This window comes from Aulonocara sp. 'chitande type north' Nkhata Bay, linkage group LG8 (genome assembly GCF_057382095.1).
Source record: "Aulonocara sp. 'chitande type north' Nkhata Bay isolate Kocher_YH1m ecotype deep benthic linkage group LG8, A_spYH_male_GT1.1, whole genome shotgun sequence".
Taxonomy (NCBI): domain Eukaryota; kingdom Metazoa; phylum Chordata; class Actinopteri; order Cichliformes; family Cichlidae; genus Aulonocara; species Aulonocara sp. 'chitande type north' Nkhata Bay.
This window is the reverse complement of record NC_141351.1, coordinates 14,302,080-14,328,187: the sequence shown is the minus strand read 5'-3', so window position 1 is coordinate 14,328,187 and position 26,108 is coordinate 14,302,080. Positions and strand designations below refer to the sequence as shown.

The 26,108-nt window shown below is 41.5% G+C and overlaps 2 protein-coding genes and 1 non-coding gene across 6 annotated transcripts; 2 read left to right on the top strand and 1 right to left on the bottom strand.

Annotated features, from left to right (window-relative positions):
* The first annotated feature begins 553 nt into the window (after positions 1–553).
* On the top strand, positions 554–17,749 carry aclyb (ATP citrate lyase b). 4 transcript variants are annotated; one of them, XM_086303726.1, is made up of 31 exons: positions 554–708; positions 1,243–1,355; positions 2,260–2,441; positions 2,995–3,117; positions 3,940–4,002; positions 5,277–5,467; positions 6,068–6,147; positions 6,320–6,450; positions 6,649–6,767; positions 6,958–7,094; positions 7,386–7,447; positions 7,904–8,021; positions 8,146–8,300; positions 8,708–8,801; positions 9,033–9,089; positions 9,703–9,732; positions 10,602–10,743; positions 11,577–11,745; positions 11,828–11,932; positions 12,568–12,764; positions 12,900–12,981; positions 13,072–13,182; positions 13,277–13,404; positions 13,494–13,587; positions 13,681–13,835; positions 13,929–14,079; positions 14,268–14,411; positions 14,568–14,681; positions 15,445–15,527; positions 16,335–16,411; positions 16,493–17,749. In XM_086303726.1, exons 3-31 carry the CDS (start codon positions 2,283–2,285, stop codon positions 16,585–16,587), a joined length of 3,366 nt encoding a protein of 1,121 aa, XP_086159852.1. In that variant the 5' UTR covers positions 554–708; positions 1,243–1,355; positions 2,260–2,282; the 3' UTR covers positions 16,588–17,749. The 4 variants fall into 4 exon arrangements, with proteins under 4 accessions (XP_086159852.1, XP_086159851.1, XP_086159853.1 ...); XM_086303725.1 differs by lacking the exon at positions 1,243–1,355; XM_086303727.1 differs by lacking the exons at positions 1,243–1,355; positions 9,033–9,089.
* A 2,026-nt stretch (positions 17,750–19,775) lies between these two features.
* Positions 19,776–25,321, top strand: klhl11 (kelch-like family member 11). Its single transcript, XM_086303724.1, has 2 exons — positions 19,776–20,588; positions 22,669–25,321. Exons 1-2 carry the CDS (start codon positions 20,029–20,031, stop codon positions 24,251–24,253), a joined length of 2,145 nt encoding a protein of 714 aa, XP_086159850.1. The 5' UTR covers positions 19,776–20,028; the 3' UTR covers positions 24,254–25,321.
* trnal-cag (transfer RNA leucine (anticodon CAG)) lies at positions 21,746–21,828 on the bottom strand. The gene has a single exon. It is a non-coding gene; the product is annotated as a tRNA-Leu (tRNA).
* Positions 25,322–26,108: the final 787 nt, after the last annotated feature.

Here is a 26,108-nt window from a genome sequence, read left to right as displayed (position 1 = left end):
AATAATGATTCACTGCGAAAATGACTTTGTTTACAACTCTGGTTTCACTGAGTGCTGAAGTGAAGCTCTGAAAAAAGGAGTGGTGTTAAGAAAGTTCCTCTTTCTTTTATAAGTTTCACAGGGACTTCTTTTTATAACGATCTATAAAAATTGGAGACATTCAAGCTTGTTGAAAGCTCCTCGGCACATTTTAAATCAAATAACCAGCTATAGAATGACTCGAATAAAACCCCCTTTTGGGTTTTTCTTTGTAAACTTTAACCAACGTGCTTTTCACCTTTGTTATTGATTTCAGACTTCCCTGGTAACTCCAAAGGAAGTAATTTTTAAAATCAATATTTATAAATATTGGCAAATTCTGATTTTTTTTACTATAACTATTTGTAGTGCAGGACCTAAAATAAGAGTTGTTTAAAGAGAAGCGGGGAGGGGGCGTCAATAACATTTTCTAGGTTGGCCAATTTTTTAAAAAAAAAAAATTTTAACAATGCCTTGGTCGTGACTGACGTCACCACGTGACCTGTTTTAAGCCAATCAGGCACTCGTAGAGACGTGTAATCGGTCGCCAGATTATGGTTCGACAGGAGCGGAGTGAGGTGGCAGGGACTGGCAGCAGTTGACTCCGGTATAATAAGAGCTGGCTGTTTAGCTGTGTCATTTTTTGGCCTGGACACGATCCTTCAAGAAGGTGTGATTGTCACTGACAAGGTAACAGCTTTCACTCAGCTACTTTCTACTCCAGCGTTAGCCAGCTCTTCTTTGTAGCCTTTAACTGGCAAGTGTCCGCACCAATGCGAGGCTACAGCAGTTAGCCGTAGTGTTAGTCTTCAGGGTAGCGGATGTGAGATGATGTGAGGGCTGTCTGCCAAAACTGCAGCAAAGTGCTAGCTCGGCAGAGCAAGAACAAGTATGGTCTTTATTGAAATTTTGCCCAATTGTTTTGCTTGAAAACAGCATATCTGAAGTGATGTGCTTTACTTTTTCAGTGATAAAAGCAAGCTAGCTTATCCTTGCATCATCCGCAGAGAGGGAGCATCCTCCTGTTTTATTCCTTATCGTGAAGGTTTTCGTACTGCATTTATTTCTTCTCTCCCGGAAGTTCTTTCTCTATTTACCCAGAGTGAGCTAGCTAAAGTTGTTGTCAGGCTTGCCTGGCTGGCTGGTTCAGGAGTGGGTGTGGTGGCTGCAACAGGAGCTTCATTCATAGGATAAGTGATGCTAACCCCTGAGTTCGTCTGACAGCAGCTGTGTCTGAAGCAGCACCCAACCCCCCTTGGTTGCCACTCTAACAGCTGCCATCAGGTCCAGCTTCTTCATCCCACAAGCCTGGACAGCACAACTAATTGCACGGCAAGGTAGCTTCATATAATACACTGGACCGGTGGATTAATCTGGCTAAATTCTGGACATCCGTCTCTAAAAGTGGAAGGATAGCCTGCTGTGATGAAGCTGTTAGATTTCTTGATTTCTCTAAGCGCTGCCCCTCCTTAGGTTACCAGAAGCTCAAATATAAACCACCATAAAATGTTATCAGTGACCCGGAGGTAGAGGCGATAAGATCCACGTAATCAAGGCTCATTACTGCTCATTACAACTTTGCTTGGTTGGTGGGTGACTTGGTAAATGTACAATTTTTAGGCTTATTAATGCATTTCTTTTTTATACACCATAGTGTGCTGCATCTTATTATACTGAACTTTAGGCTATGAACCCAAAAAAACAGTCACCTAAATATTCATGATTGTGTATATTTGTGGTGAGGCAAAGTTGGTTGAGCACGCCCAACAACTTCCTGGGATGTTAAAACAGGAATGACAAGGTCATCAGTGCAGGCTGTTGTGATAATCCGTCACGTGTTTACTGTAAGATTGAGAAACGAGTTTGACTGAGAGCTTGTTTAGTATTTGGTTTATATACATTTTTGATTTTCTAATAACTTGGTTCTCTACTTTTGTGTTTAACTGCACTTAATCTGCAAAATAAGTCTTTTTAGATGTGTGCATACAGAATTTGACACTTATCATGGGCATGAAGGTCATGGTGTCATGGGCTTTTAATGGTTTATTTGAACTGCTCCTTCTCCACAGTGGAATTGTTTCTTTATTGACATACACTCCTACCAATATTTGGCTAAATGTCCTTTTGCAAGTTTTACCTAAACACTTTTGGTATCCATCAAAATGCACCTGTGCATTGTTTTAATTTTTAACTTAAGTTTGGACTCTATTCCCAGTTATCAGTTTTCGTCCTTTCCCAAAGGTCCTGCTCTATCCAGCGCTGCCATGTCGGCGAAGGCCATCTCAGAGCAGACAGGGAAAGAGCTGTTGTATAAGAACATCTGCACCTCGGCGGCCGTGCAGAACCGTTTCCATTATGCTAGTGTAACAGCTGAGACTGACTGGGCCCGCCTCACACAGGACCATTCATGGCTGCTGACAGAGGTAAGACTGTTTTTGTCCAGCTCATGAAGCCTGATTACAACCTTCAAAAGTTAATTTACCTACATGTGCTGTATTATAACAATCAGAGTGATTTGCATAGACTGTATAAAAGATGCACACAGCTTTCAGGTCTGAAAGGTGAAGCCATTTTGCACTGCCTTTAATGGTCACCAGGGAGACATTAAAAACAATGCAGGTTTTAGACATTTTGCTATCACAGATTACAAAAGATTTAAAGTCCTAACCCTCGTTCTCAGTGTTTCAAAACAGGACTTTCACTCCAACCAGTGGGTTATGTCACATCAATCTTTTATAGTATCAGTGGTGACTGACTGGACACATCTGAAATGTGTCTGAACCTTTGCTGTGCCCATGTGTCAGTGCAACAACATGTCTGGCTCATGCGCTTCCTGTTTTGGCAGTTGATTGGCTCTCTCACAGCAGGGCTGGGAAACCCTACCCATCTTTATTGTTTCTACCATAGTCATACCACACTATCATACCAAAAAAAAAAAAAACCACGTGTGTCCTGTTTCTTTGCTCATCCCAAAAGAGGCTGGTGGTGAAGCCAGATCAACTGATAAAGCGGCGCGGGAAGCTCGGCCTAGTGGGCATCAACAAGGACCTGCAGGGCGTCCGGGAGTGGCTCAAAGACCACCTAATGAAGGAGACAACTGTGAGTTAACTGTACTCTCTCTTAGTGAGCATAAAACCCAGCCATGACTGTCTTTGTGGCAATAAAGCAAATCCACGTGCTGCAGTAGTTGGAACCACGAGAAACACATTGCATCATTTTCTGAGGAGGTATTTGATTCGAATGCAGTGACTGTTGCTAAGTAGAACATGACTGACGTGCTGTTCATGTTTAAAACGTCATCAACCAGAACCATATGTGAGGATGACTTTGCTTTGCTAATACAGGGCTGTTGTTGAGCAAGTTAGTTCAACATTTTTGTGAGATGATCAAGTGTCTTTTTTTTTTTTTTTTTTTTTTTTTTCTTTTCTTTCCCTGCTCTGTGTGTCTAAATACACTTGCTGCATTGTCCTCACACAGTAAAGTTACTCTGAACCTAGATTAACTGGTTATTTATCTGTCTTGAACAGCCAGAGCTGGCAAGTCTTTAAATAAATCAACATTTAAAAAAGTAATCCTCACAGAAACTGTAGTATTAATACTATATTTGGTCTCTGAAACACCACAAAGGATCCTCATTTTGATATGAGAAGCACATGGAGGATTTTGCCTCAGTTGCCCTGCTGCTGCCTGTTTTTATTTGATATTATTTGCCCTTCTCTACTCGTAATAAGCTATTTGGATGTGAAATGGATGAACTAGAACTTTGAAGGTAGTTTGTAACGATGACAAGACCTAGTAAATGACAGGTCAATTTACATTTTTTTTTATGTTATTCTTAAAGTTTTACTTTCACTTTAATATATAATACATGTAGTTTTCCTCTCAGTGTAGTGTTTGTGACCAGGTGTTTTTCTTGAATAGGTGGGAAAGGCAAAGGGTGTGCTGAAGAACTTCCTCATTGAGCCATTTGTCCCACACACACAGGTAATGTATGCCAGTATCTTGTCTTTCAGTCTAACACTCTCTAAGCTCCTCAGTTTGGAGAAGTTTTGTGGAGCAGTTCAATTTGTGTCATCAGTGGTTATTTCTTCTGTTGTAACTTGAATTTGCTTAATGGTCTACGGTTTCTGTGGTCTCAACTTCACAGCTAATCCCTTCTTGTCATGTCTTGTGTCTTGTCAGCAGGACAGATCCTGTATTTACATAAATGTTTTATTTTAATTAAGATTTGGTATCATTCTGAATTTCCCTGTTCAAACCAGGTTGTCACAGCAATATATAGTTAAGCTCAAAAGTTACGGTTATTTTTAGTTTAAAGTATTGTGTAATGGTAACTTTTAGTGTCCCTTTACACTTTCGTAGAGGTAGCCTTAAACTTCTATCATAGGGTATAATTCACACGTGTACTTTGCACCTTTGTATTAAGAGCCAATGTGATATTTCCTGCAGCTGCCCTCAAAGAATTCTGAGCAGAATGAAAGTATTGCATCACAGGACCTCTGATGTGAGAAGAATTTGTAAAAAATAGCTTCCTTTATTTTAAATGACGCACACTGCTGCATCCTGTCAGACTGAAAGAGGAAAATGGGAATCAAATTCTTATACAAATCTGCTGACGATGTTGGCAGGTCATCAGCTGGGGTCATGTCTGACCCGGATTATCCTCCCCCCAGATGATTAATTAAATTACCTTGTGGCGTTTAAAAAAAATTGGTCTGTAGGAAAACCCTTCATACCTACTTTAGAGAGTATTTCTTGATTTTTTTTTTTTTTTTTTTCCCTTGGTGTGCTGTGCTTCTTTAAATATATAGTAATAATTGATAAGCCCCAAGTCTGATAAAACTTAATTGCAGTGGAAAGTCAAGTTGTTGTTGTTGTTGTGGTAATAAATAATAAACCAAACTACAAGAATCAGTTCCTCAGACTGGGATCTCCGTTGCCTCAGCCATTCTCATCAAATCCTCTCAGAAAAATGAAAAGGAGTAGAATGACTTAACCAGGATCAGTGCTTCCTGGTTGACCCGGTCAATCTAGGACCTTATAAGTGAGAACAAGCTCCAAGTTATGTGTGTTCTGTCTGTAGGTCAGTGTGCATTTGATTAGTTTGTTGATTTTTCTTAATAATTTCTCGCAGAGAACTGAATGTTGAAACCACTTGTTGGCCTTATGTAAATATTGCGCAGCATTTCCAAACAAAATCAGTAAAGACGTATTTGCGTGTCCTTGCATGTGGCTGAACTCCCTGTTTACTCACTCAGGAGGAAGAGTTTTATGTATGCATCTATGCCACACGTGAGGGCGACCACGTGCTTTTCCACCACGAGGGAGGAGTGGAGGTGGGTGACGTGGATGCCAAGGCCCAGAAGCTGATGGTTCCAGTGGATGGCAAGCTCACTGAGGACCTAGTCAAAGAGCAACTGCTTACACAAGTTCCCGACGACAAGAAGGAGTACGGAAACCTTTTTCTAAAATTGTCTTTATTATTTAAAGACATATAAATTTCATTATTTAAATATTCTTTTTAAGTATAAAACAAATGGTGACATTTGAATCTGAGTCATTTTGTGCTTTGAACCTAATTGGATCACTTAGTAGTTCACAGTAGTAGTAGTTAGTGATCAGGCTCTCTGTTAAAACACAGAGACATTTGAGCAGAGATGTGATTAGCCAGATATTGAATGAAATATAGAAAATAATACAGGAATAACTGTAAAATCGCAGTATATTTAGTTTTCGCACCTTCTTGTTGCTTTTTATTTTCTTTCTTAACCAAAGAGGCTCTCTGTATTCAGAAAATCTTTTATCCTTTGCTGTTTTGACCTTGACTAATGTTTAGCTTCTTTTATGTAAACTTAGCAGTGTGCTAAGTAAATACTCTTATCTCTTTTAAACAATACAAACTAGAAAGAAACATAAAAGATACTCTCTAAGTATTCAGCGTGGCTGCTTAGCAATACTCTACCATTTTGTTCTTGCCTAGTGAGACACAAAGCTTCACAAAAGTTCTCTTATGTGCTGATTAAGTCTAATTTTGTTTCCCTTCTCACAGTGTTTTGGCCAGTTTTATAGTCGGCCTCTTCAACTTGTATGAGGACCTCTACTTTACCTACCTTGAAATCAACCCTCTTGGTAAAGCTCTTTTATTCTGAAATATTACACTCTGCTCATTATGTATTGCAGAAACAAAAATGCTGATTTAAAAAAAAAATAAAAAATAAAAATCTAGATTGCTACCATGCTATGTTAGTAATTCATTGGTGGAAAACATACAAATTAACTCAAAATTTCTGCCTTTTCACAGTCGTCAATCAAGACGGAGTATATGTCCTTGACATGGCAGCCAAGATTGATGGCACAGCGGATTATATCTGCAAGGCTAAATGGGGGGACCTTGAGTTTCCTCCACCCTTTGGCAGAGAGGCGTACCCTGAGGTGAGATTTGAAGAGCTGTAGTTGGACAGGCTGTTTGTTTATAGTTCTCTGGATCCTTTAATTTTCACTGATTTGATTTAAAATGTGACTTTAACTTAGATCTACTCATATGTACAATGATTGGTCAGTCCATTTCTCCATCCTTGTGCACTTACTGACCACAGTTTGGTATTCACCACTCTGTCTTGTTACTTGTAGGAGGCCTACATAGCTGATCTGGATGCAAAGAGTGGTGCAAGTCTGAAGCTGACCCTGCTGAATCCCCGAGGCAGGATCTGGACCATGGTGGCCGGAGGAGGTGCTTCTGTTGTCTACAGGTAGTCCATCACATACAGCATACATTTGAACTCTATACCACTTCTTTGCCTTTATGGCTTGAAGTTTCAAAGCTTGTTAGACTGAAGTTTTGCTTTCTAACAAACCCCAGCTTGGCTTTTCTGTTGCCAGCTTAATATTTTTTTTAAGGTTAATTATAGCTGATAGAATCGCATCATTTCTCTTCTTCAGCGACACCATCTGCGATCTGGGTGGGGTGGACGAGCTGGCTAATTATGGCGAGTACTCAGGCGCACCCAGTGAACAGCAGACCTACGACTACGCAAAAACCATCTTGTCTCTCATGACACGTGAAAAACATCCTCTAGGTGGGTGAAGCCTGGACTTGATTACATTAGAGCTTATTTTCCTGAACGGGATGAAAAGCTGGTGGGAGGAGGAGGCTACAACTGTCAGATAAAGTCTGCGTTTGTTTGCTGTGTCCTTGAAGTGTAGAAATACTTGGTGGATCCTTCCTCTGCTGTGTGAGCTAATTGTGCTGCTTCGGTGTGACACACTGTTCACTATGTGGGGAGTTGCCAGCAATAGACTTCATGTATGTTACTCGGGTGTTGAATTTCAGTCATGAGCATTTCGTAACACCTTTCCTTATCCTACAGGGAAAGTGCTGATCATTGGAGGAAGCATTGCAAACTTCACCAACGTAGCAGCCACATTCAAGGTGAAACGCACTGATATTTATGATATTTATCTGAAAATCTTCTGCACAGTTATAAAGAATCACTGTAATGTTTAAAGAGGAAAAAATGGCTTATACACAATATTTAATTTCTTAAACTTTGAAAGAATGATGTCACTGTATTTTCAGCAAGTCCTGAATTAGCAGAGATTTGTGTTATGTGTAATATCAAAACATTTATACCCATAGCTGCTCATACATGCAATACACAAACTAGACTGGTTCCTAATTTATGTTCAGAAACATGTTAAGGCAGTGTTAGCCCTACCTGCCTTAACATGTTTTCTCAGATTACTTTAAAATCTGAAGGCAGGTCAGAGTAGAAAGCCATACTAATGCTTTGAATTATTAAATGGTCTCAATAAAATTTCACTCTTCCTGGTTGATATACTTGTACTTTTTGTGCATAACAAAGCTGATCTGCTTGTCCTTCCTCAGGGCATTGTCAGGGCCATTAAAGATTACCAAGGCCCTCTGAAGGAACACGAGGTCACCATTTTTGTTCGACGTGGCGGTCCGAACTACCAAGAGGGACTCAGGGTGATGGGGGAAGTAGGTGAGTAAGACTGGACTAATACTCGGGCCTAACTCGTGAAATACATGACATCCATCCAGTATACATCCAAGTCGAGTTCTTGGATCTAGATTAAGGAGCTTTTTTTCTTTTTTTTTCTATGCAGGGAAGACCACAGGGATCCCCATTCATGTGTTTGGAACTGAAACCCATATGACTGCCATTGTTGGGATGGCACTGGGCCACCGACCAATCCCTAACCAGCCCCCGATGGACGCCCATACAGCCAACTTTCTCCTCAATGCTAGCAACAGTGCAGCGGTATAATTATTCACTAATTCTTGGGTCAATATCGGATGGTGTGTCAGTCAGTGCCCACTCTCTTAAACAAATTAGATGTTAGATGGGGTTTTGTTATAAGTTAAACAGTAAGTGGTTCACACAAGTACATTTCAGTGTTTGAGAAAGGAGAAGAAAAGGGTTATTGCTCAAAATGACATGTATTTATACTGTAGTTGTCTCCATAATGCAGGGTCATGACTAGCAAAAGGGTGTAACCTAAATTGGATTTATTTACTGTGTGTGTGTGTGTGTGTGTGTGTGTGTGTGTGAGCTGTATGAACTTATGACCTCGTTGGGGGTGAAGCCACTGTTTCTAACTATGCTATGCATGCTCTTTGGTAACCTCTGTCAGCCTGTCCTGTAAATCTTTCCCTTTTCTTTGCCAGACTCCAGCTACAACAAGGACTGCTTCATTCTCCGAGCCCAAGTCGCCCACTGATACCTGCCCGGCCAAGAAGTGTAAAGCAGGGCTTCCAACAGGTAACGAACAGTCATTCATGCTGAACTGCTTCCTATCAGCAAGAGCCCATATTTACTCATGCACCTCTGCTTTTTTTTTTTTTTTTTCCTTTTTTTCCCCTCTCATCCTGGCTTCTCCTTTCCTGCTGAAATACCACCACCAATATTCTGCAATTTATTTTCCTTCTCTTTTCCTCCTTTTCTTATTTCACACCAACTTACATCCGCCCTTTTCATGCTTGTTTCTCTAAGACTCGCTCCATTCTATACTGTGGCCTCTGAAGAATGTGGTCACAGGCGATTGGAAAGGTAAGTGATAGGTGTGCCATGGCCTCACTGCTCTGGGCTTCCTACACATTCATCACTGGTTTGAACTTTTCCCCCCTTGTTTGCTGCTCACCTTTCTAGTCTTGGTGTATATGAAGGACGTATGTTCACATCACATCAGGGCATCATATTCTTATGAATGCTGCATACTTTTTTTAATATGCTTTTTTTTTTTTAACTTTTTATAATGAATAAGTATGGTTTGTAATAAAAACTAGAAATTAAGTTTAAGCATATTGGGTTTTTTTGTTTTTTTCTAAGGCCTCTTCACACTGGATTTTGTGTTCTTTAGGATTAGTAGTGTTGAAGTCAAAAGCAGCCATGCAAACATGAAGTTTTGATTACTTAACTAAACTGTTCATATTGCCTTTTACAGCAGTACAGTAAAGGCATGCTCCATAGCAGCTGAGCACTGCATGGTCTCTTCCTCTGCTGTGCTTCTAACGCAGTGTTTTCAGTGATGACACATGGTTGCAAAAATGCGGTGAAGTGTGTTGAGTGAATAACTTGCAGCAAAGACTCAATTTTTGTTCTCTTCTTGTGTTTGTGCCTGTTTTTTGTTGTATTTTGTGTTTCCGTCCTGTGGGTGTCACAGAAGCTCAAGCCTCTTCAGGCTGCAGCGGAGGTATGGAAGGGTGTGAAAAACCTGTTTTCCTGCCCTCTCCGTCCTTTGTCCCTCTGCTTTCCCCTCTAACGTTTATCTTCTTTACACTCTTATGGCTTACTCGTTTGACACTGCCTTGTAATCATTATTTTAAAAAACGTAAAGCAAAAACCTTGAGCTATAACTGTTAGTAGAAATTCTTCAGTTCAAGACGCAGGCGCAAGAATCAGTTCTGTATTTAAAATATTCTGCACATCTCAGAGATGTAACGACAGAAGGCAGAGAGAGAGACTTGGAAGGACTGGAATAAGTTTGAGAATGTATTTTTACTAAACAGTAAGGTGCTCTGAACCTTTCTTTGTAATGTAATCATTACAAAAAATTTGATCTTTATCGGCAGTCAAGGATCTGTCAGACAGTATTTTATATTTCCATGTGGCAACATACCACAGATAGCACTCTAGTCTTTTGCCGAATACTTCACTTTGAAAATGATGGCCGTATACTGCCAGCAATGGAGGAAGTGAAGTTGCTGGTTTTCTTATCCGGGGTAAAAAATGGCAGCTGCATATGTGGTGTCCATATTCTTTTCATGCAAATGTCCTAGTTTTTAATGATGTTACATTGCAAATTGATGTTGTTAACGCTGTGGCTTGGAGAGAGCGGACAAAATAAATCGTGCAGATCCTGTGTGGGGTGGTATTTTTCTCTTCCTGGTCCATCTGTCCTCAGTGAATCCTGTCTTTATTCTAATTCTTACCATCCCCATTCCTGCTGTTTCCCTGAGCCAGAATTCCCTCTTCATCTGTGAATGGGTTTTAGTTCAGTTTCCACTTCTGACTTGTCTCTGTGTAATTTTTTTTTTTCTTCTTTTTTTTTCTTCCTCTCAGCTAAAGCAACCACTCTTTTCAGAAAAAACACCAAGACCATTGTTTGGGGCATGCAGACACGCGCCGTGCAAGGCATGCTGGACTTTGACTACGTATGCTCCCGGGAAGAACCCTCTGTGGCAGCCATGGTCTACCCCTTCACGTAGGTTGCGCTATTTCCCTCTGAATTAAATTAGAAGAGTGTGACTGTAGAATACTAAATAGAGTTAACTGCACAAATCAAATGATTTTTTTTTTCTCTCTCTGCTCGAAATCTCTAAATCTACTCTTGCTGGTGTTTAGTTGTTTCTGTTTTTATCTTTGTCATATTTGTAAAATACTGAGCCTTTTTCTAAAAGCGTATTATCAGTTTAGGCAGATTGTAAGTCGTGTACACATACAATAAAGGCTTATAACCTTCCATGTTTCCAAGTGGCAAATTCTTGTAGAACATCTTAAGCTGCTTAAGTCTTCCCAATGTTCCTCTGTATCTGTAAGCCACTTTGCAACCCACTTTAAGCCCAGCTCTTCCTTCTGATCTGTCAGAGTTTGTCAGTGTTGTCCGTTGCCATTGTCTGATCTGTGCTGCATGGGCATCGCCTTTCCTCACCTATAGAGGTGTCCATATAGTAAGTGATTCACAGTGATGCAGCAACCAAAAACCAGACTTATCAATTGAGCTGAATTTGAGTTAAACTTCTGTTTTCAATAGGAAGCCCCAAACACAAATGATAAACCTTTAATTGACAGGGTTTAAGGAATGACAAGAATTCATTTTGCAGTTGCAAAGTATCCATTAGTTGTACTGAATGGAGTTGGGGAGTGTTATTGAATTTTATTGTTTTATTTATATTTTGATATTGCTAGGGATGATGCAATGATCGGGGACCATTCTTAATTTTGTTGTTCCTGTGACAATGACAAAGTTTCTGATTTTACTGCTGTGTTTCGAAAAGTTCTTCATATTTTGCTGATATGTTTCTGTTTGTTGCTCAGCGGAGATCACAAGCAGAAGTTTTACTGGGGCCACAAAGAGATCCTGCTGCCGGTCTATAAGAACATGGCCGATGCCATGAAGAAGCACCCCGAGGTAGACGTCCTGATCAGCTTTGCTTCGCTGCGCTCTGCCTTTGACAGCACAGTGGAAGCCATGCAGTACCCACAGGTATGAAGAGCGACTGTACAGTGTGTTGAGCTTCCACTAAAATTTTTCAGAGTGGACCCAGTTTATTTAATTGTGTTTTCAGATTCACACCATCGCCATCATAGCCGAGGGCATCCCCGAAGCTCTGACTAGGAAGGTGATAAAGATGGCCGACGAGAAAGGAGTCACCATCATTGGCCCTGCCACGGTACAGAGCTTCATCCCCCTGAACATCTTTGTTAAAAACATTTACACTCCTGCAGTCCTGCGTGCTGCACAACAACATTGAATATTTAGTATTTACTGCTGTTTACACTTAGCTAGATTAATGTGATGGTGTTGTGTTTAGTATGTTGCTTTGTTTTTTGTTTTGTTTTTTTTGCTTGTTTTCTATTCTTCTCTCAACAGGTGATCCAGGAGATTTTTATTTTTCTCCCCCCCCTTTCTCACTGTCCCTCTCCCCTTCTGTTTTTCCTTTCCTTCCTCTTTCTTTCTCCCTTTCCTATCCCTCACTCATGTCTGTCCCGTCTGTAACATCTGAAAATAAAATATAATAAATAATAAAAACAAAGATGGACCAATACGGCAATGCCACGATGATCCATTTGGCAAAGTAAATCCATTGGGTATCCTTGTTGGTCTTCAGACAGCAATTCTGATGGCTAAAGAACCAAATGGGACAGGCAAAAAAAAGGAAAAAAACAAACAAAACATTTACACTCATCATTAACACGGCTATAAGTTTATAGACTGTAGTGTGGTATTTAATAGCCCAGCTAAAAGGGCTATTAAATCTTTCTGGTAAACATGGTGGATTAAATGCAGATTATTCTTGTTAAATAGGTTGGTGGCATCAAGCCAGGCTGTTTTAAGATTGGCAACACAGGCGGTATGCTGGACAACATCCTGGCTTCTAAACTTTACCGTCCCGGAAGTGTGGCGTATGTGTCGCGCTCTGGGGGAATGTCCAACGAGCTGAACAACATCATCTCACGCACTACAGATGGCGTCTATGAAGGGGTGGCCATCGGAGGAGACAGGTACAAAAACTTAATTGCAGATCATTTACTTGAGAGAATTTTTTCATTTAAAAAAAAAAAAAATGCATAAATCAATTCTTGACCAAAAAAAGATTCTAGTTCCAGAAATGAGTGCTTACGTTTCTCTCTGTCCAGATATCCAGGCTCGACCTTCATGGACCACGTCCTACGTTATCAGGACACTCCAGGAATTAAGATGATTGTTGTACTGGGAGAGGTGGGAAGCATTTAATATCTAAATTATTTGGTGTGTGCTACTTGTACTAAATAGAATCTTGTTTTTAATATGTCCTTTACTTTGACACAGATTGGTGGAACAGAGGAGTACAAGATCTGCCAGGGCATCAAGGAAGGCAGGATAACAAAACCTGTGGTCTGCTGGTGCATTGGAACCTGCGCCACCATGTTTGCCTCAGAGGTCAGTTAGCTCTGGAAATCCTGGCTTTGGATTTTATTGCTGCTCTTACCTGGAAGAAATTTTTTCCAGTAATATGTTTTACTGCCATCTTCAGGTTCAGTTTGGCCATGCAGGAGCTTGTGCCAACCAGGCTTCAGAGACAGCGGTGGCCAAGAACCAGGCTCTGAGGGATGCTGGAGCTTATGTACCAAAGAGCTTTGATGAGCTGGGTGACGTCATCAAGTGAGAAATACTTTTCATGCTAATTTCCTAAAGTTTGGAACTGACAGGTTTCCGGGTTCCTCACTGTTATTGTGTTTGTGGTGAAACAGGACTGTGTATGATGAATTAGTGGCCAATGGTACCATCGTTCCTGCCCAGGAGGTTCCTCCCCCAACAGTACCTATGGATTATTCCTGGGCCCGGGTAAGAACTTTATAATAGTCCTTTGTAAACTTAGAAGCCAAGAAATACTGGATATAATGGTTATTTGTGGAATTTGTTGGGGTTTTTTTCCAGGAGTTGGGCCTGATTCGTAAGCCAGCCTCATTCATGACAAGCATCTGTGACGAGCGAGGCCAGGAGCTCATCTATGCTGGCATGTCCATCACTGAGGTCTTCAGAGAAGAGATTGGTATAGGAGGAGTGCTAGGATTGCTCTGGTTCCAGCGCAGGTCAGTATGATGTCAAGAACACTGTTAGTTGTTAAGAATGTAGGATCAATTTCACACTTTTTTTTTTTTTTTTTTTTTTTTTTCTCTGTTTAGGTTACCACGCTACGCCTGCCAGTTCATTGAAATGTGCCTGATGGTGACTGCTGATCATGGGCCTGCAGTCTCCGGCGCTCACAACACGATTGTCTGTGCTCGTGCGGGCAAAGACCTTATCTCAAGCCTCACATCCGGCCTGCTCACCATCGTCAGTACTGCTCACATATTGATCAGTCATTGATCATGTCATCTTTTGTTGTTGTAGTTTTTTTTTTTTTTTTTTTTTTTCCCCCAAATCTATCTTGTATTTTATGAGCTGCTCAGCTGACAGCATGATTTCTGACAAACTGGCCATAATGTTACGGAATTGAAACGCAATTTATTCCTAAAAATCAGGGGGACCGTTTCGGAGGTGCTCTGGATGCGGCTGCAAAGCAGTTCAGCAAGGCATTTGACAGCGGCATGATCCCCATGGAGTTTGTCAACAAGATGAAGAAGGATGGCAAGCTGATTATGGGTATCGGCCACAGGGTCAAATCAGTAAGCAACACTCTTTATACAATAAACAGTGCTCTAATCTGTAAATGAGCCTCTTATTTATCAGTGTTTTGACTCGTATTTGTTAATTGCTTCTTCTGAGTTTGATTAAGATGGACACGCAGCCATTGTTTTAAATGGAGTTTGATTCGGTTTCAGATCAACAACCCAGACATGCGAGTGCAGATTCTGAAGGACTTTGTGAAGCAGAATTTTCCTTCCACCCAGCTGCTTGACTACGCCCTCGATGTAGAAAAGATCACCACCTCTAAGGTATTTTACACAGAGTGAAGTAGACGATGGAAACTTGTGTGTACAAGCAAAACAGTGAAATGATGAAATGAAATGGCAACAGAAAGCTGCTACAGCTAAAGAACCTGATGACTGCTTTGACATTCAGGATTCAGAGATTGGGCTTTGCTGTCAAATAATTTGGTTAAACACTTTGAACAGAAGATTTTTCATTTATTTTTACAGCAGGCAAGCAATTATTCTCAGTTTTCTGCACAGGTGACCACACCTGCAGATTCCATGATTGACAGTGGAATGTAACCAGAACGAAGACCTGGATTTTATAGTTCTATAAATAATATTAAACATTAATCAGGCTTTTTAATCTCATTTAACACTTTTTGTTCAAATTTGTGCTGTTATTCAGGGACGTGTGTCAGAACCCACACCCAATGAAAACTTGTTATATATATTTTTTTTTAATTCAATTTAACCAGGAAATTCAACTGTTGAGCTTTTAGACTCTGCCAAGATGGAGAGAAATAACTTTTTTTTTTTGATAGTGGGTGAAGCTGCAGCTACCAGAGAGAACCTGTGACATACAAACACCATAGCAGAAGGTCCTGAACATTCTTTGTGAGGCAACAGCGATAACCTCTGAGCCACTATTAGATCCAATAAAAAGATTGATAAGATCTAGAAGAGGCTGTGTGCTCTCTGCAGCTTTGGACTGCAAGTCCTTTCCTCAATTTCATGTTAAAATAACATTCAAGCATTTTGATTTTGATTTCTTTTTTTTTCCCAGAAACCCAACCTGATCCTAAATGTAGATGGCTTTATTGGTGTTGCCTTCGTGGACATGCTTAGAACTTGTGGAGGCTTCACACGGTAAGAATACGAGACGGCATCGTGAGGTGTTACTTCTGTAAGCTTTGGTGCGTGTGCTTTGATTGGATGGATCTTATCACCAATATCTGTTTGGGGTTTTTTTGTTTTAATTACAGCATTACAAAAAAGAGAAATACTGTATAAAGAAATGGAAGCCAATAATAAAAGGGGCAGACAAAATGTGCATGGATTTGCACTTTTAATATCCCTTCATTTCCCTTCCCCCCCCCCCCCCCCCCCCCCCCCCCCCCTCCCTTATCTCCCTCTCCTCCTCCTTTCCTTCCCTCCCTCCGGCCATCTTTCCCTTCCTTAGATGGAATTACGCAAAAGTGTTATATGAGCATGTAAACACATGGCCAGGGATGATTCAAGTATTACACTTATTAAATTTGTCAAAATGAATATGCAGTGGGGAGAAATAGAACAGTAAGAAAATCAGATAAATAGATGAATAAATAGAGACACCACTACAGGGGCCACGTGTTGTTGGTATTCCTGCTCTTTTAGATTGGCACTCTAAGGTAGTGTAAACGAAATGTAATGAGTAAAAAGAGAAGAATACTACGAAATATTATCGGTGTCAATATTATCACTGGGTGTTACAGGAAGCCTGTAGTTGTTAACAGAAACCATAATAAACACTCTGATATGCTTACAGCTACATTATTTAGATTTAACCAAAAGTGCATGGTATTCGATGGCTTGTGGAGAATTCAGATGGCTGAGATGCAATGTCTGCACTGTTGCTGTGTGTCGAGGGGACACTGTCCAGTATTGTTTCTCACATGAATGTTGAACTGTCTCCAGAGACGAGGCTGACGAGTTTGTGGAGATCGGTGCACTAAATGGGATCTTTGTCCTCGGCCGTAGCATGGGCTTCATTGGTGAGTTCCCTTTAAAATGGAGCCATGATATTCTCTGTGACAACCTTTAAAACGGTCTCTAACCTGAGTTTGTTTTGTTAGGCCATTACCTGGATCAGAAGAGGCTGAAACAGGGTCTGTACCGCCACCCATGGGATGACATCTCCTACGTGCTCCCTGAACACATGTCCATGTAATTCCCTTGTCACAGAATGGAAATCGCTTCCAGACGAAGATGTCAGGCGGTATTACACATCTCATGTAACTTGTATCTCCTCTCTAGTTATGATAGCAGCTGCCAAGGGGGGTGGAACTGGGCAGGGTTACTTTGGAAAGTGGGAAGTACTGTTTATCTGAGGAACCTGGGTAGAAGTTTTCAATCTAGTTTTTATGGAGGAAAAAGGGGAAGTATATTTCTAGGCTCAGTTTTTGAGAACTAATTTAAAAGGTCTGAGATGTAACTTGTTTAGTTTTTAACAAAGAGCCACACCAATGCAAATCTTAGCTGCAGGAGCACAAAATCACTTGGTACACAGAGTCAAAATTGAGAGATGGTTATGCTTAGTTGGGTATAGGAGCAAGATCCAAGCAAAATTTCAGTCCTTAATCCTGCAATGCATAGTCCGCATAGTAACCTCTGTTAATGGCTGCAAAGCATTTTTTTAAAATACTTAATCTGCCTGGTTTAGACCACAAGAAAAGGTGCTTAAATGTGCTTTCTGGCTTTCCGAGTGCTGCAAATTAGTTTAAACACTAGATCCCTTTTTAAACTCCTTCACCATGATTGACTATTTTTTGTTAGGAGTGAATCTCATCCCAAATTAAACCAAAGTTATTTTAGGGTGTTTTTGTTTATTTAATTAAAAAAAAAGAAAGGGGGAAAAAAAAAAAGCAAGATGCAGTGGTAGATGGTACAAATGTCATGAAAAGGATACATCATTATGGAAATGAGAGGAATTAGACACAAGTCAGGAGTCTCTCCACCATTTGCCTTTCATGAAACCAGCCCGGGTTATAGTTAAGTTAATCAGTTTGTTAGTATTCTAATAACTGTAGAAAAAAGGAAGCTGTAGACGCATCAAGAAGAGGCGAACAAATGCTTCATGAATGAGCCCTGTGAGTCTGGAAAGCCTCTTTTGGTGAGGGACCATGAAAGCAGTTTGCTTTACTTTGGAAACTTACAGCACATAATCCGGATGTTCTCCAACTTCCAGTAAAAACTCACAACACTCTGTAACAGCCCACTGTAATGTCTGCTGTGCTTAATCTGTTTTTATTTAAATGTGAAAAAAGCTTTTTTTTGTTTTGTAATATGCTGTCATAAAGTAGTAAAATAAAGAACTTATTGTTTTTCTTTTATTTTGTCATCTTTTATTTATTTATTTTTATTTTATTTATTTTTTTACTTAGAAGAAAGTTTACTTTCCTCTTGAATGGAAAATCCTTAAACTTAATTCTGAACATTTATCTCTAACATGGGCAGTAATTACATTTAAATACAAAGCAAAGAACTAAACACCCGCCTTTACCAGCATCACTGTCCATCGGCTGTATCCTGAGCTGCTGATGAGGAATTGTTTGCTCTTCTGGACTTTAAAACTTCATTCTTCAGGTCATACCACAGTATATCAATAAAAAGGTAAATTGGATGTAAATGTGTATTCACATATAGATATATAGAGAAAGATGGATATATTGGGATGTCATTCAGACTGCAGAAGTGTAGTCGAATGGTAACGAGAGGGCAGCATTACAGACATTGAGGATGGCTACAAGTACCTGGGAATCCCACAGGCAACTGGAAATCATGAATCTCCAAATACCTGTAAAGAGGAGGAGTCAGCTCCTTTGGCCAGCTTATCTGGTGATTGGATAAGCTGGCCAAAGGAGGAAATGGAAGGCACAGACATCAAGACAGGAAATGTACTGACCATGCATGGAGGGTTTCACCCCAAATCCAGCACCCTGTGACTGTACAGTAAGCGGAAAGAAGGAAGCCAGGGACTACTGAGTGTCAGAACCACTTTCCAGGATGAGACAACGAACATCCATGAATACATCAAGAAGATGGCCACAAGCAACCGTGTGCTTAGTGAATACCTCAGGCGACAGAAACCCAAGAAAGAAAAGCTCCAGGAAGAGAAACCATCATGGAAGGACAGGCCCCTGCACCTTACATCAAGAAATCCTACCAGTGGCTGGACTGAAAGACAGCACAGAGGCACTAATCATGGCAGTGGATGAACAAGCTCTGAGCATAAGATCCATAGAGGCTGGGGTTTATCACACCAGATGAGACCCCAGGTGCAGAGATGCCTCTCAAACAATCCACCCGCCAGGATAACGACCTTTCGCAAGGCAAGAGGGGGGGAAAAAAAAAAAAAATTATATATATATATATATATATTCACAGTTGATTAATGATTTGTGTTCCTCTCACTTTTGTCATGGTCAATGCAAAGGTGTGTTTTTGCTGTTACCCTTGGATTCTTTTTCACTTCTGTCACTGCTGCATGTTATGATCTCTCCGAGGGAAAGTGGTGGAAATAATCCTGAATTTCCATCCTTTTTTAAATAATTTGTTTCTAAGACCCAGGAATAATTTGCACCAGTTAGTTTTTCCTTGAGGCGATAACACCTTCTCAGTAAGCAGACTGTGTGGGCTTTTATTTTTAAGGGAGGGGCACATACAGAATTCACTTTGTTTAATTAGATATGTTTGTCTGACTTGGGTCAACTAAATGAAAAAAAGACACAATTTTACTTTTGGGTGCACAGACACTTGTTTTTTCTGCAGTGACTGTAGGTTTGTTTGTTTGTTTTTTCATTTGGACTCTTTAGATTTCATTTCAGTTTAGCGTCAGTTAGTTTCCAGAGTGTATTTTCGTATTTTAGATTAGTTTTCGTTGTTTGAAAATGTTTAGTTTTATTTGCTTCAGTGTTAGTTTTAGACCTTTTAATTATTAGTGTATGGAGAGCATATGTCAGAGGCAAGATTTTGCAAAATCTCAAACACTTCCATCAGGCAGGTTGTGCTACAATTTAGAAACAGATACTTAAACTGAGGAAATTTCCTCTGTATTTTTATTTGACTTTATTTATTCCAGGTTCACTGAAACGATTCAGTTATCCCCAACCCCAAAGACTAGTTTTAGTTAACCAAAATGTTTTTTCCACCATCTCGTTAACTATAAAAACCTGGTTTTGTTGTTACTCAAGCTGAAACACAGTTTTATTATTTTATCATCCATGTATAGCCTAACTCAGGCATGAATTCTTATTACCAGTTTAAAGCGTTATACAGTTATGACCCTGATGTTACCTCATCACAAGATGCCAAAGTGCACATCACCGGCAGACGGATAACGGGCAACACGCATGCGCGCAACAGCCTTAAACAAAGGTAAACTTATCTTGAAAAAATAAAAATAAATAAAGACCCTTCAATACGTTATAACGCCACATCAATTAAATACGTCACACATTGCACGGTTTGCGTCAGAGATGTGGATGTGTTAGCTTGAATCTGAGGACCTCTCCCTGACAGCCAGCTAAAAATCACCGCACCTTTGGAATATTCCTGAAGACGGAAGTGAGCGCTCCTGTTTTCTCACCAAGCCTCTGAACGCAGCGCATGCATGTCAGTCTCCGAATGCTTGTTTACATGTGTTGGGTACACCTGTGAGTTATTCCCGAAGATAGTTCGGAGCTGTCATTTGCCTCTGAGTATCACCCCGTGCGGTATGGCAGCAGCAGCGGAGGATACGGAGGAGCGTGGCCGCAGCAACAGCACCAGCGGCGGGGCGGTGCAAGGAGCGCTAACAGGTGACGGCGAACCTGAGGAGGCCGAGGAGTTCACCTGTTCGGCCTACTGCTCGGAGCTCTCCCGGCGGCAGAACGAGCAGAGGAAAGCCGGGCTGTTCTGCGACGTGACTCTGGTGTTCAGCTCGGGAGCCGTGCCCGGGGTCCAGACGGTATCCGCGCACCGCTCGGTTTTATCCGCGGCGTCGCAGTACTTCATGCTGCTGCTGTCCGGACAGTTTTCAGAGTCCCGATCCGGGCGAGTGGAGCTAAAGGAGTGGAGCTCGGGCACGAGACCCGACACAGACACTGTGGAAAGTGTCGTACAGTTCATGTACACGGGAGAAGTCAGGGTGACCACTGCCAATGTGCATGAAGTGTTGGAACTTGCAGACAGGTGATTTATTCATTTATTTTTAAATTATTCCGCAGGTGAATCAGATTGTGGATTTCACTTTGCTTATATGCGGAAGTATGTAAGTCACACCAGGTGGCGTGACTTTGTATGCTGTCATTACAAGAATTAGTTAGCAGGGTCATATTAAAAACTGACGTCCAGTGAGGGGGCAAACAACGACCCAGTTCTCATCAACAGAGGAGTATCTAATAGGCTCCACAAACTGCGACCCTGAATTAGAAAAGCGGAAGAAAATAGATTAATGGATGGATGGATTGATTGATTGATTTGAAATTTTCCCTAAAAAATAAAACAAAAAACAAAACAAGGATCAAACTGATATATTTAAATTTGTTTTGTACAACCAATAAGCGGATATATACAGCAGTTTGTTATAATAGAGGGTCAAGAAAATTAGTAACAATCATTCTCGTGAAGCTGGATGTGAGTTTTGGCATTTTGCTCAGTAATAGATGACAAATTAAATTCTGTTTCATTAAGAGGAAAAGCAAGAAACCAGCTTATCTCTTTATAGTAGATGTGGTCCACACAAGCATCTCTTGCACTGTTTTTTGGCCTTCGGGTGTGGTGGACATATTATTACTGTCATTATCAGGGTTAAGTGTTTAGAAGTTGCATGGTTGACAACTCCTATGTCGATGGACTTGTAAGGGTGTGGCAGCTTGCGTGGTTACATCTTTGCTATTATTATTTACTCTTCATTAGAGCTATTATATCCACAAAAAATGTAAATGTAACAATTTTTAACCTTCAGATTACAAAAATCATCATTGTAAAAGAACTATTGGCTTAATTTTGTTATCTGCTTCAGTTTCAAGGTCCTGATGTGGTTTATGGTGGCTCCTTGGCGCTGTGTTATAGCTTACCAGACAGCTGAATAGAACAGTGTATCGTGGTATTGATTTTATCCTGGGAGTCTGTCTCAGCGAGGCTGTTTGAACAGGTTGTCATATTGCTATCTAACAAAAAATAATTTAAGATACATTCACAGAACTCCACAGGCATGAAGCTTGAGTTTAAAGTTGCAGGTGTGGTTTGATCCAATAGTGCTGAGTAATTAGACCACACCTTTCTATTCAAAGTGCTTCCATCACAAGTCAGGACTTAAACTATTATCTTTGATTGTTACACTTGCTTGTCAGGAGTGGGATTTGAACCCACGCCTCCAGAGGAGACTGCGACCTGAACGTAGCGCCTTAGACCACTCAGCCATCCTGACACTTAAGAGTTATTCTTGTTCAACCTGCAGATTTTATTGCCTGTGCAAATTTTTATACTGTCATAAAATGCTTTACATAGAGAGTCAGTATTTTTTAATTAATTCAATGAAATTCATCCATCCATTCGCTACCGCTTATCCTTTTCAGGGTCGCGGGGGGTGCTGGAGCCAATCCCAGCTGTCATAGGGCGAGAGGCGGGGTACACCATGGACAGGTCGCCAGTCTGTCGCAGGGCTAACACACAAGGACAGACAACCATTCATACTCACATTCACATCTAGTGGCAATTTGGATTATCCAATTAACCTATCCCCACAAACTGCATGTCTTTGGACATGCAGCACGGTGGCACGGTGGTTAGCACTGTTGCCGCACAGCAAGAAGGTCCTGAGTTCAATTCCACCATCAGGCCGGGGTCTTTCTGTGTGGAGTTTGCATGTTCTCCCCGTGTCTGCGTGGGTTCCCTCCGGGTACTCCGGCTTCCTCCCACCGTCAATGAAATTCAATTCACTTTTATTTATACACCAAATCATAACAACAATCGCCTCGAGGCACTTTGTATTGTAAAGTAAAGAGCCTAAAATAATACAGAGAAAACCACAACAATCAAAGGATCCTCTTTAAGTAAGCACTTGGTGACAGTGGGAAAGAAAAATTCCCTTTTATAGCAGGAAGAACGGGAACGGGCAGCTATCTGCCACGACCGGTTGGGAGGTGGTGGGAGGAAGACGGGATAAAAGACACATTGTGGAAGAGAGCCAGAGATTAATAATAAGTTAATGTGGCAAGGAAATATAACATTTTTCGTATGCTGTAACTTTGATATCTCACTCTGTCAGGTTTCTGCTGGGGCAGCTGAAGACCTTCTGCGGAGAGTTCCTGATGAGGAAGTTGAGCATGTCCAACTGCGTAGCCGTGCACAGCCTTGCACACATGTACACGCTGAACCAGCTCGCTCAGAGAGCCGCCGAGACGATCAGGAGAAACTTTCACAAAGTCATTCACAACGAGGAATTCTTCACACTGCCCTTTCACTTGGTGCGAGACTGGCTGTGTGATGCAGAAATCACCGTGGAGTCTGAGCAGGAGTTGTTTGAGGCAATCGTGAAATGGGTCCACCACAACCCAGAGGAGCGAGAGAAGCATTTTGAGGACCTGTTCAAACTTTTAAGGCTGCCACAGATCGCTCCTACTTACCTGACGCGTGTCGTGAGGAAGGAGCCCTTAGTGGCAAACAGCGTGGCTTGTCTGGAGCTGGTGTCCAGTGCGCTCGAGGTCCACGCTGTTCGTTATGAGAGCCCCAAGAAGGCTGATTCAGATCTCGGTGACTCCTACGAGGTGACGATCCAGCCTCGATATGGTCAGAACATGGATGTGATCATGGTAGTGGGTGGTGTTTCGGAAGGAGGAGATTATTTGAGCGAATGTGTGGGCTACTTTGTTGCTGAGGATCGCTGGGTCAGTTTGCCACACATCCACAACCACCTCGATGGACATGCTATTGCTGTCACCGAGAATCACCTTTATGTGGCGGGCTCAATGGAGCCCAGCTTCGCCAAGATGGTGGAGCGCTACAATCCTAACCTTAACTGCTGGGAGTCGGTCAGCAGCCTGACCACACGCAAGCATTCGTTTGGCCTCACGTGCATCAAAGACACACTCTACATCATCGGCGGCCATGGCAACTTCAGTCCAGGTTTCAAGGATGTCTCCATTTATGAACCTGAGCAGGACATGTGGCTCAATCTGGAGCCAGCGCCAAAGATCCTGCGAGATGTAAAAACAGTGAGCGTGGAGGATCGCTATGTGTACGTAATGGCCAGGACCCCCGTAGATATAGACAGCGATGATGGGCTGAGCACGGTGACCACCTGCTACGATACAGAAAGCCGCAAGTGGCAGGAAGTGGACTCGTTACCGCTTATTGATACCTATTGTAGTTTTCAAATGGCTGTTGCATCCAGCAACTTCTATCACACAGCTTCCTGTTGCCCCAAGAACTACACGGTAACACATGAGGCCGCCCAGCAGAAAATAAGCAGAAACATCTCAGAGGACATCCTCGACAGCCTCCCGTCAGAGGTCCTCAGCCTGGAGGGCGCAGCCATTTGCTACCTGGGTGAAGACATCTTCATCATTGGCGGGTGGAGGAACAGCAACCACGTAGAAAAGCAGTACCGCAAGGAGGCCTACCGCTACTGCGCCAAGAGGAAGCGCTGGATGCTGCTGCCGCCCTTGCCCCAGCCACGCTGCCGTGCGGCGGCCTGCCACGTTCGCATCCCGTACCAGTACCTCTATGGCTCCCAGCGTTACCCCGTCCCCCACAACCTGGCTCGCCAGCGAGACCGCATGCAACAGATGCAGCAGCTCCATCGGCGCACCCTCAGCCTGCGGAGGCAAATGCAGTCTCAGATTGAATGTTAAGAATCAGATATTCTGCTTTAAGTCATTAGCACTTCATCTGCTGATAAATGCCTTGCTGTCATCTCAAGACTTTGTTTCAGTTATTTTATTTTATTTTACCTTAATTGAGGTGAAATGTTTGCGCCATTTTTTTCTTGAAGCGGGTTTGCAGTGAAGGAAGCAATCAGTCTAATCATTTTTGGCCTCATGCCTTACTTTCTATCGTGCCAGCAAATAAGACTGCTGTTGGTTTTGTTTGCGAAACAAATCACAGCTCAGCTTTTTAAACCGCGGCCTTTGTTAGCATCTTAGATAAAGGATGTCAATGTTTCCTGTGTGTGCAAAACAAAAACAACAAAACTGTCATGAGAAAACTTTGTGTCAGGAAGCATACTTGGCAAAGTAAACGATGTCTATTTATTGTGATGTATGTTAGAAGGAAATCATGAATTACAAAAACTAATTCAATAGCTAACTTAGAAAAGAAGTATCAGCTGCTTTAACTGTTTGCTTTCCTTTCCGTTGTCATTGAGGGGTTTTTTTGCACAGTATGCATTGGAATAGTGATGATCGTATACTCTGTGCCTAAACAGACAATCACAATTTCGTAGCAAGGACTGAATGTTGACAAAAAGCACACGCTGTGCGACAGCTTGACTTTGGATGTGTGTATGTGATTTATTTTAAGCTGGTCAAAAAAACAAAACTCTATTTCATATATACGATTTCTGGAAAGATGGACTAAATACCACAATGATAATCCAAGTATCGGATTTTGTGTTTAAATACGACGCTTTCCCATTTCACATCGCAAGGACAACCGCTAACAGATCCAGCCACTGACAGCAGTAACTTTGTGAAAATGTTTGGTTTGTGGGTTTTAATGGATTTGTTTGGTGTTTGCTCTGCATTTACGCTTCTGGCAGAATCTGTTTAGTGTTTTTGTCTCGGTGAATGAAAGCACATATGAACATTGCACTGTGGAAAGATTTTTAAATGTGCTTAATACACTAAACCAGCAAGACGATGTGTTATTTTTGTGAATGGTTATCATTTCCCCACTGTGCCAATAAAAATAAGACCTGTTCCTTAGTGACACCATTGATTTATTGTTCTTACTGCATTAAAGGACCTTGAATGTTAGCTTTACTTCTGAAGAGCGTTCCTTTGAGTTTAGTGACCCCCTCAAACATACCATGCTGGGTGTAGTGAATAAAGAGAAACTCATTCAGTATTTTTGAAGCTGTGTTTAGATTTTTGTACCAGTTTGGTCAATTTTAGATCAAATGTAATAATAATGGATTGCATTTATATAGCGCTTTTCGAGAACCTCAAAGTGCTGCACAATTCCATTATTCATTCACTCTCACAGTCACACACTGGTGGAGGCAAGCTACAGTTGTAGCCACAGCTGCCCTGGGGCAGACTGACAGAAGCGAGGCTGCTATATCGCACCACCGGCCCCTCTGGCCATCACCAGTAGGCGGTGGGTGAAGTGTCTTGCCCAAGGACACAACAACCGAGACTGTCCAAGCTGGGGCTCAAACCGGCAACCTTCCGATTACAAGACAAACTGCCAACTCTTGAGCCACGATCGCCCTGTGTGACATGTGACACATTTAGCTGTCGTGTACTCTTGTGTAAAATGTCTAAAAACAGCACACTTTTATTCTGAAGATCTCCAAATGTTCTAAATATGGAAGAGTGCTCAAATACTTGTCATGTACTTTCAAGTCTTTTTTTCTTATAAGTGAACTATATTTACACTTCAGGAACTCTTAATATCCAGTCCCTGCGATCAAAGTACTTTGATTGTAGAATTTTGCACCTTTTTAAAATGTAAAGCAAAAGTCTTGAGGCACCCCTCATTTCTTTA

Coding starts and splice junctions, on each gene's coding strand:
- klhl11 (XM_086303724.1), top strand. CDS start 20,029: ATGTCAGTCTCCGAATGCTTGTTTACATGTGTTGGGTACACCTGTGAG. Junction 20,589..22,668: donor GTGTTGGAACTTGCAGACAG/GTGATTTATTCA, acceptor TCACTCTGTCAG/GTTTCTGCTGGGGCAGCTGA.
- aclyb (XM_086303725.1), top strand. CDS start 2,283: ATGTCGGCGAAGGCCATCTCAGAGCAGACAGGGAAAGAGCTGTTGTAT. Junction 8,301..8,707: donor ATGCTAGCAACAGTGCAGCG/GTATAATTATTC, acceptor TTTCTTTGCCAG/ACTCCAGCTACAACAAGGAC. Junction 8,802..9,032: donor TAAAGCAGGGCTTCCAACAG/GTAACGAACAGT, acceptor TGTTTCTCTAAG/ACTCGCTCCATTCTATACTG.